Source organism: Mobula hypostoma, chromosome 23, assembly GCF_963921235.1.
Source record: "Mobula hypostoma chromosome 23, sMobHyp1.1, whole genome shotgun sequence".
Lineage (NCBI taxonomy): Eukaryota > Metazoa > Chordata > Chondrichthyes > Myliobatiformes > Myliobatidae > Mobula > Mobula hypostoma.
The window spans coordinates 17,422,631-17,432,791 of NC_086119.1; the positions used below are offsets into that span (position 1 = coordinate 17,422,631).

The 10,161-nt window shown below is 41.3% G+C and overlaps 1 protein-coding gene across 5 annotated transcripts in view; it reads left to right on the plus strand.

Annotated features, from left to right (window-relative positions):
• hnf1ba (HNF1 homeobox Ba) overlaps nt 1–9,181 on the plus strand; it is a 112,717-nt gene extending 103,536 nt beyond the window's left edge. For all 5 annotated transcript variants that reach the window (XM_063031255.1, XM_063031257.1, XM_063031258.1 and 2 more), the window contains one exon: nt 3,655–9,181. In XM_063031255.1, the coding sequence (XP_062887325.1) occupies nt 3,655–3,675 (21 nt within the window). In that variant the 3' untranslated portion in view covers nt 3,676–9,181. The remainder of the gene's footprint in view (nt 1–3,654) is intronic.
• The last annotated feature ends 980 nt before the right edge of the window (nt 9,182–10,161 follow it).

Genomic DNA, 10,161 nt, shown 5'->3' on the forward strand with positions numbered 1-10,161 from the left:
CACCAGTAGTTGCTCAGTAATTCAGGAGCACAGTAGGCCATAGAACCAAGAAAACAATCTGTTATTACATCATCTGAAAACAATATTTAATTTAGTGAGCCAAGCACGTATGTAAGGTGACCCATTTATTCTTGGCAGTGAAGGACAAAACATACTAATGCAGCTGGGTCTGTCCAGCCTCTGAGACACGTAACATGTTTTTAAAAAACTTACAATGGTAATGCACTTTCCCGTTCCTCACCCGTAACAATGAGCAATAGTCAATCTCAGGCTCACTGAGCACTAATGCGTTGGCAGTCGTTGATCATATAATACATCTAGAAAGTGATGGGTGGCAGCCAGTTCTATCTGAAGAGACACTGCTGCAATGCCATATCAAATATTACTTTGGCCTGACTCCGGATTCAACTGGTTTCAGCCCTTAATGAATGTGCATTTTGTTCTGAAGAGTTGTTCATGGAATGGGGTGGGGGGTGGTGGGGTAAGAAAGATCGGAGCTGGAGCATTATGGGTATGAATCCAGCTCAGAAACACTAAAACATATTTAATTAACTCAGCACTTGCATTGGTCAGGGCTCTGTCTGATTTACAGTAACAACCTTGCCACTTAGTCAAGAAGCTGTGGACTTAAGCCCCATTACAGGAATATCAGCTAAAAATTCCAGGCTAACTCCCCGCTGTTACGTTGTGTAATGTATTAGCTGTGGTGGTAAAGTGAGTTCCTGTTTGCTCCCTTGTGTAAAATGTTACATTTCACTATTTCAGAGAAGAGTGAGGGAATCATTCCCAGTATCCTGTATAAGATATAGGAGCAGCGTTGGACCATTTTGGCCCATCGAATCTGCTCCGCCATTTCATCATGGCTGATCCAATTTTCCTCTCAGCCCCAGTCTCCTGCCTTCTCCCTGTATCCCTTCATGCCCTGATCAATCAAGGATCTGTCAACCTCTAACTTAAATATACATAAAGACTTGGCCTCCACAGCTGCCTGTGGCAGAGAATTCCACAGATTCACCACTTTCTGGCTAAAGAAATTCCTCATCTCTGTCCTAAAAGGACGCCCCTCTATTCTGAGGCTGTGTCCTCTGGTCTTAGACTCTCCCACCATAGGAAACATCCTCTCCATATCCACTCTATCAAAGCCTTTCACCATTCGATAGGTTTCAATGAGGTCACCCCTCATTCTTCTGAATTCTAGTGAATACAGGCCCAGAGCCATCAAACACTCTTCATATAACAAGCCGTTCAATCCTGGAATCATTTTCATGAACCTCCTTTAAACCCTGCCCAGGTGCAAATAACAGGGATTATCTAGTAATTATTATGTTGCACTCACAACATGGAACCGTAGTCACACAGCACAGGAAGAGCTCCTTCAGCCCATCATGCTTGAGGGACTCTGTGACCAGTTCTTGTCCCCTTATCCCGTATCACTTAATTCCCTCCCAATCCCAGTTCTGAATACACTCAACGTCTGGTCATGAACATCCTTTAAGGATAGGATGTTCCAAACATTAACAACCTTCTGAGTAAAGAGACTTCACCATTTCCCTGCCCAAAATAGTCACTAGTTGTAAGAACCATTCTTGCGTATCTATGTTACACCAACTCCAAGGACATACTGTAGGTCCTCCCTTGAGATGAAGACCTGGACTTTGTATTGTGCTCCAGGTGTGATTTCACCATATAATTTCATAAGGTTCATGAGGGTGATTCCAGGAATGAAGGGATTAACATATGAGGAGTATCTGGCAGCTTTGGGCTTGTACTCACTGGGATTTAGAAGAATATGTGGGAATCTCATTGAAACCTACCAAATGTTGAAAGGACTAGATATGTTGGATGTGGAGAGGATGTTTCCTTTGGTGAGGGTATCCAGAACTAAAGGGCACAGCCTCAAGACCAAGGTGCGATCTTTTAGAACAGAAGTAAGGAGGAATTATTTTTTAGCCAAAGAGTGGTGAATTTGTGGAATGCTCTGCCACATGCTGTGGTGGAGGCCAAGCCTGTGGGTATATTTAAAGCAGAAATTGATAGATTCCTCAGTGGTTGGGGCATCAAGGGATATGGCAGGTGTATGGGGTTGAATGGGATCTGGGATCAGCCATGAAGAAATAGCAGAACGGACTTGATGGGCTGAATGGCCTAATTCTGCTCCTATGTCATATGGTCTAACACATTCCTTACCATTTAATTCCCATCTTCTTGAACGAAAGGCCTTCTAAACTCCTTATCATGTTAATCCTCGGTGAAGAAGCACAATTAGACTCAGCTCTACACTAGCTTTTGATATGTCACCAAAGGCCCTGGTAAATTTCTAAAGATGTATGGTGGAGAGCATTCTGGCTGACTGCAACACTGCCTGGTATGGAGGCTCCCATGCACGCGATTGCAAGAGGCTGCTGGTGGTTGTAAGACCACCTAGCTCCATCAGACACAACCCTCCCCACCATCGAGGACATCTTCAAAAGGACGTGCCTCTGAAAGGTGACATCCGTCCAAGAAGGACTCTCGCCATCTGGGACATGCCCTCTTCTTATTACTACCATCAGGGAGGAGGTATGGGAGCCTGAGGACACACACTTAACATTTTTGGAATAGTTTCTTCCCCTTTGCCATCATATTTCTAAACCGTTCATGAACCTATCTCATGATTCTATCTAACTACCTATCTATCTAACCACCTCATGATTCCTCTTTTGCCTTATTCATTTATTTTATTGTTTTTGTAGTCAATATTAATTTTTAAAAAATCTCTTGCACTGTACGACAGCCACAGATCAACAAATTTCATGACATTTGTAAGTGATAGTATACCCGATTCTGATTCTGATTTCTGCCCAAGGGCAACCCTCTCTGTCTGGGCCTAAATCCTTCTGCCACAGGCTGGACAGTGACCAGCTGGGACTATTCAGCCTCATCATGTTGAGGGGGTGATTTATAAAACGTATCTTGAGATTCCCCTCAACGGGAGCATACAGTACACAGGCAAGAGAAGTATGCCAAGCCTGTACAAAACACTAGCTAGGCTGGGGCTCCCAACCATTTTTATGCCGTGGCTCAACACCAACAAACAAGGGATCTGTGGACCCCAGTTTGGGAACCCCTGAGTTAGGCTATAACTGGACTTTTGCATCCAATTTTGGTCACAGTTTCGATGGAATGTAAACGTCCAGGCATGGTGCAGAAAAACTTGAACAAGCTATCGAAACTGTAAGTTTGGAGTGGAGAAGCTGATGTTCTTTTCCCGGTAGAAAATTGAGACGAGATTTGATGAAGCACCACGTGGGTTTGATTGAGAAAAGCTTTAAGTACAAGATATACAAGGAAGTTGTGAAGAAAACCTATTTATGTGGAGAGTGGATGTAAACTGGAGGGATGGTGGAAAGAGAATTATTCATTGTCTTTATAAGATTAGACAGGCTTTCATAGACTTGAAAGAGATTGATTTGCAAGGCTATGGAGAAGGAAGGCTGATGATTCTGCTCCACTGGGTGTAACCTTGGACCCACTGGACCAAAAGACCTCCCTCTGTGCCGTAATGTTTCTGTGACATCCAATTCCGTGCGATGATGCTGTTGTGTGCTGGTCAATAGTTGCTATTTGTTTTAGCAATCCTCACTCATGTTTCTGTTTTTCTTTTGTCCTCCTCAGTGTCCTCTACAAGCCTGGTGATGCTCCACACCCTTCCAGTCTGCTAATCAGAGAAAACAACGTTCAAAAATAAACACAAAACGCTTTTCAAAACAGATCTCTGGTATCTACGAAGACCAGGGAAAACTCACTGAGCCAACCAGTAGATGGTATGATTTCATGGCACACACCTAGCCTGGCCAACTCTGTGACTAATTCCTTAGCACACTGACTGAGAACAAGGTGACACAAACTATAGGTTGAAATCCCTGCTAGGACAAGATACTCCCACGGACGGAAAGCATCCTATTTCAGATCACAGTCTGGTTTGCACAGGTCTGATATAAGAACAAAAGAAATGAAAGAGTTTTAGAGAATTAGATTTCTCTTTACTTCAAACTCAAAAAAAATCTTAGCAGAGAAATAACCTTTTATCTGTTACTGGAAGTTGGTAAGACACCTGTACAGTTCATTCAAGCTGTGACCATTAAATGAAGATAGATTGCAGTAAAATGCTAAAGGTGGAAGCCTTAGGAAGTGAGCATGGGAATCTTGATTGTTCTGATTGAATGGAGTTTCCAAGTTTGCCGAAATCTGTTTTGAGGAAAACTGAATTAACTTAATGGATTTCAAATGTGTGAACTGCATCATCCCTTCTGAAGGTATGAAGAAATAAACGGACGTTCCTGGGACTACAGTTCAAAATAATACCCATGTCTTATCATGTTGGCAGTGGATCATCAGATGGGTGTTGAACTTCACCTTCGCATCATCAAATGAGTGTTGAACTTCACCATTGCATCATCAGAGGGTGTTGATCTTCACGATTGCATCATCAGATGAGTGTTGAACTTCACCTTTGAAAATGACACACCTTTACAGAGATGGAACGCTGTTGTGGATTTGCAATGAAAGCAATCAGCAGAGATTGCATCTTCATCCAGACAGCTTGATTATTCCCGATTTCATTCAATTATAAAGGGCTACTGTTTCTGATCGTAAAACCTATGGATTTTGGATGGGAAGATGGAGGTCATTCAGGACAATGCTGGAAAGCAGTGATTTTTTTACCTAGAAGCTAGTCCCTGCCTGTGTGATTTGTAAGGTCCAACCATTTCCTCCAGTCACTTTAAATTCATAGTGGCTGGTAAATTTGGTAAAGAATGCAGTTTATGTTGCTCCCATTTACAGTGTTGCTCTTTAATATTACATTCCCATAATAATGTTCCGTTCGTGCTTATATTCTCTTATTTTCATCCCCAACATCATCCAGCATAAAGTCCAACCCAGAACCTGTTGGAGCAGGGCAGCTCTTTCACCTGACTGTACTCCCGAAGCCATTAAATGCTTTATAAGGTGACATTATCAGGAATTAGTTTGACTCTTCCTTTCAGAACTGATTCAAGATTCACTCAGCTATCATTTTTCAACAACAACATAGCAGGAGTTAAATATAATTGCCCATCTTAAATTTAGATCATCTTTAACGGCTGTAGAATGACTGTCAGGTGAGTCCAGTGCTTGGATCCAGATGTTGTAATACAGGTTGTGGCAGAAGATGGTGTTACAGAAGTTGGTGCTTATCTGAAATGGGGGTTCATTTTAATCTATGAAATAATTAGTAGAGTTAAATTTGCAACTTATTGTCACTTGGGTGTTGTTCCAAGATATGGTTTTTTGGGCTTCATTGGAAGTAGAGTATAATATACAGATTGTTACTTCTTTGGTACCACTGAATGGAAGACTAAATTCCTTTGTTCCCACTTCCTACAGCCCTATTCAACTTGTACACTGCACACAGAGGATTGTTCAGAATTTCCCATATATAATTATCTCACAATATACGAATGAGGCTCAACCCTTTTCCACTAAGGAATCTAAAACACACACAAAATGCTGGAGGAACTCAGCAGGCCAGGCAGCATCTATAGAGAACAGCTGACATTTTAGGCCAAGACCCTTCATCAGAACCTGCTGTGTTCCTCCAGCATTTTGTGTGTGTGTTTCTCCATATGTACAAATTGGTTCAGATTAATTGTTTAATGGTATTAGAGGTCAAGAGATAAACATTCCTAATCAGAAAGTCTTAGTCCTGAAGCAATTTGTCACTCGGGTACCCTGTATCAATGGGTAAATACTTAGAGGTGTTTCCAGTTAAGGAAGCAAAAGATAAAGCATGTAATGATTTGACTGATTTGATCATTGCCAATTATAATGTGTTAATTAGTTTCTCCTTGGATAGTAAGAAGACCAGAATATTTCACAACCACACCCCTCTCCCCACACACTTGATAATGGAAGGGCACAAAATGGTAAGACTCCTGGAGGAGACATGGGATAAAAAATTGTCTTTAAAAAAAATCCTCCTTCACTGATTGAGAAGCTCAATCTCTCAATCTGCTTCTTGCTATGCTATCAATACTCATTAATTTCATCAATAAACTATTGAGTGATACTATTTCCACAGCGATTAATATTGCACAGTAAGAGCTGTAACAGCTTAGGACAATGGGCTGCCGAGTGAAACATTTCTTTAAAAACTCAAACAGATTTTAAGTGCCTTGATGAGGACAAACGTAAAACTTCATGCCAGTAAGAACATAATCCTTTTATCACCCTGAAATTGACTGGAGCGCATCCTCCAATCTTGGTTTGGCTCACGATGACTATGAAAAGTAACAGCTGACAACTGAATGATAAGATGAAGGGGGAGTTTTTGGCAGAGTCCAGCAATAGGCCAATGTAACAAGAACGGAGATGTGAGGCAGGAGTGTCAAGTTCAAGGACCTGGAGCTCCAAGGCAATAAAACCCTCTCAATGGAACATTCTTTCATGTAATCTCCAGGCACTGCAACATCTGTCTTTGCCCACCAGCACTATCCATACACAAGATGATTGGCCACTGGTTGTCCTCACCTCTGCACATTTGGTTCCATTGAAGTCAATGGGCAGAAGTGAGTATGACTGGAGGTTGATGATGTCACCATATTTGGTATTGGCAACTGGAGGCAAATTTCTACCCATTTTTAACACGAGGATAAGAATAGCCAAGTAATCTTCAAACCTACTCTTGTCTTTAGGAAGGTCATGGCTGATCTGATATTGACTGAAATTCCATTTTCCTTTATGTTCCTTTCAACACATTATTCAAATATCGCTCAGTCTTTACCTTGTAAATATTCAGTGACTCCTCTACAGCTCTTTGACACAATTCTTCAAAAGACTCTCAATCCACCAAGAGACGAATTTCCTCTTCATCTTCATTGAAAGGCTGAGATCAGTCTGTGGATTCCAGGCTGGGAACCCCTGGGTTAGATAGAGTTGGCATGGAGAGGGTGTTTCCAATAATGGGATCAAAGAACACAGCCTCAGATTAGAAGGCTGGGGAAGAATTTCCTTAGCCAGAAGGTGGTGAATCAATGGAATTCATTGCCACAGACAACTTTGGAGCCCAAGTCATTGGGTATATTTAAAGTGGAGGTTGATAGGTTCTTAACTAGTAAGGGATAAAAGTCTATGGGGAGAAGGTGGCCGAATGGGGTTGAGAGGGATAATAAATCGAATGGTGAGGCAGATTAACGGCCTGGATAGCCTAATGCTTTAATGGTCTTATGGTTTGAAACTACACTGCTGCTTCTGGAATCGTTCATAAGAGAAACATCCTTTCAGCACCCACTCCATGAAAACCCCTCAAAATATTATGGGTTTCAATAGATCACCTTTCCTTCAATGATGATCCAGGCCAGTATGACATTGTTTGCTCCCTAAATTTATGTCTGTCTCTATGTCAAAGTGCCAAGTGACTATTACTCTATCTGACCACACCCCTTGCCTTCCATCCTCCTACCAACTTGTCCATCTAATACCATTTACATTCTGTTTGATTGTCAAGAAACAAGCTTACTCCACTGTGGAGATGAAAAACTACGTCCAAACACTGCTGAAGTCTGTGGGCAGTCATACTAAGGAGCAGTATTAGACAGAGGAATGATGATAAATAAACTTATTAATGACTTCTAGGTCATAACACCAAACTAGAGTGCATCTGTAGCCCATTTTGACTTCCAGGTGCATTAGCTTGACTGTAAACGGCTGACATTGAATGATAGGTTCCTGGTTCTGGGGGCACCCATCACATGCAAGCATGAGGCAATTATGTGGCATGACTGGTCATTAATATTGAACAGGTGACTGTAGGGAGCAAGTTTCTAATTTCCCAATGTCTCCAATTATCAAACTATCTTCTAGTTACTGGGGTTTTTAACCAGGTCTTTAGTGCTCCATTGTATGTGAATAACAAAGTATTTAGTTGTTTTATTTTGGTTCATTGGCCACCAATAAGTAGTCTCTCAAACCAGTAAGTAGCATCATCTGAAACCAGGTCTGCAGTTATTAGATCTATCGGGTTTTGGAGGCTGAATAAATCAGGTTTGATTGTAACTGCAAAAATAAGATTACCCACATTTTAGCCAATATTCCGTGATGATCTATCACTCCCAATTTCCAAAAGGATTAGTGGTATTGCTTACCTCTTGAAATTTATGGATGTACTAGATGGTCGCCATCTAAATAATATGACTGGAAAGATTAGCTTCTGCAGACTTGGGCTGAAGGGATGCAATTTCCCAGTTTCTAGTTAGGTTAGCTATGACTAGTTATATATTACCCAGGTGATGTAATGTCATTTACTGAAACAGACCATTGAGACATAGGAGTGGAATTAGGCAATTCAGCCTATTGAGTCTGGCTTGCTATTCCATCCATCATGTCTTATATTTTATCCCTCTCAACCTGATTCTCCCCGTAACCATTGGCACCCTTCCTGATCAAGAACTCTGCTTCAAATATACCCAACGACTTGGCCTGCCCTGTAGACTCTGGACAGAGTCATCACCATTCACCCATGAATGAGCTAAAATTGTGTGTGCCCATCAGCTGCTGTGGATAGGTAGTTAGATGCGTCTCGGCCCAAAACGTCGACTGTACCTCTTCCTAGAGATGCTGCCTGGCCTGCTGCGTTCACCAGCAACATTTATGTGTGTTGCATGTAGTTAGTTGGATCCTTTTCCAGAACTTTTAATTAAACAATGGGACAGGGGAATGGAGGGTCAAGAAGATTCGAGACTAGAAGTAGAACAGGAAATCGACAGGCAATTGAAGGGGCTTGAAGACAGACACAGGAAGAACAACTTACATTTATGTCAGCTTTTATACCCCTTTTGGAATATTGTGAAGTACTTCCATGCAATTAAATATCTCTGCAGTAATTTTGAAATCTAGACACTATTATCATTTGGAAATACGTTAATCGATGGTACATGGCAAGCTCTAGAATCAGCAGAGAGATAATGAAGACTAAAGAAATTCCTTCTCATTTCTGTTCTAGATGGATGTCTATCTATTCTGAGGCTGTGCGCTCTTGTCCTAGACTCACCCAATATAGGAAACATCCTCTCCACATCCACTCTGTCTCGGCCTTCCAATGTTCAATAAGTTTCAATGAAATTCTCCCTCAGCCCTTCTACTCCAGCAAGTAGATCAAACACTCCTCACATGTTAACCCTTTCATTCCTGGAATCATTCTCATCATCCTCCTCCGGACCCTCTCCAATCCCAGCACATATGTTATGGGGCCCATTGAGATAAAGGGTGCAAAATTAATTCTTCTCACTAATATCATCTTCATTCCTGTACCCTCCATGTTCCATGAACAATCTGTACAGCACTTCAAAGTGTTTTAAACATTTTATAAGCATGCACATTGCATTCACCTTCCCTCTGAAAATAACACTGATCCTTTGGTGGTGGCTTGAGTTACTTTGCTACACTGTATGAAACTTGAAATTAACAATTCAATTGTACATTTTGATATCATCATCTTGATTGAGAAGGAAGGTATAAACAGCACTTGCACTTCTTACTGTTATCGAGAGGAACTTCTTTTGTTCATCCAATGCTTTTGTGACCAGAATGTGTTCCCATTGACCATCCATTATGCCCATTGGTGTGTCTGGTTATGCTGCAGTTCATCAGGTCAAATGCTGTTAGGAGGATCCTGCCTTTTTAGGGCCTCTTTCACAACCTCGGGACATTCCAGAATATTTCTCAGCCAATGAAGTACTTTGGGGGTGCAGTCACTGTTTTCAGGCCATTTTGGACTTCAGTGTTCAGTAGCGTCCCTTATAAACAGTGACCAAATAGTCTGTGCCAGCCTTTCTTTTCCAGACATTATGTTGATGTAAATGCCATCACTAGTCATGCCATTTAACTAGTTTCATGCTAAGATGTCCTTTGAATTCCTCAACAGATTTCATATTGTCCCACCATGAAATTTCTTATTCTTTGCATTTGCTTCATTTTTGCATAGTGAGCAGATAGCTCCCAGGAGATGGACAATTAGTTTAACCTGAGACTAACATTCCTTTAACAATTAACATTATTCCACAACACTTAGACTTTGTTTACACCAGCTCTATCTTGCATGACCAAATACAAATTCAACTTACTGAAGTGAATTCCATAAATATA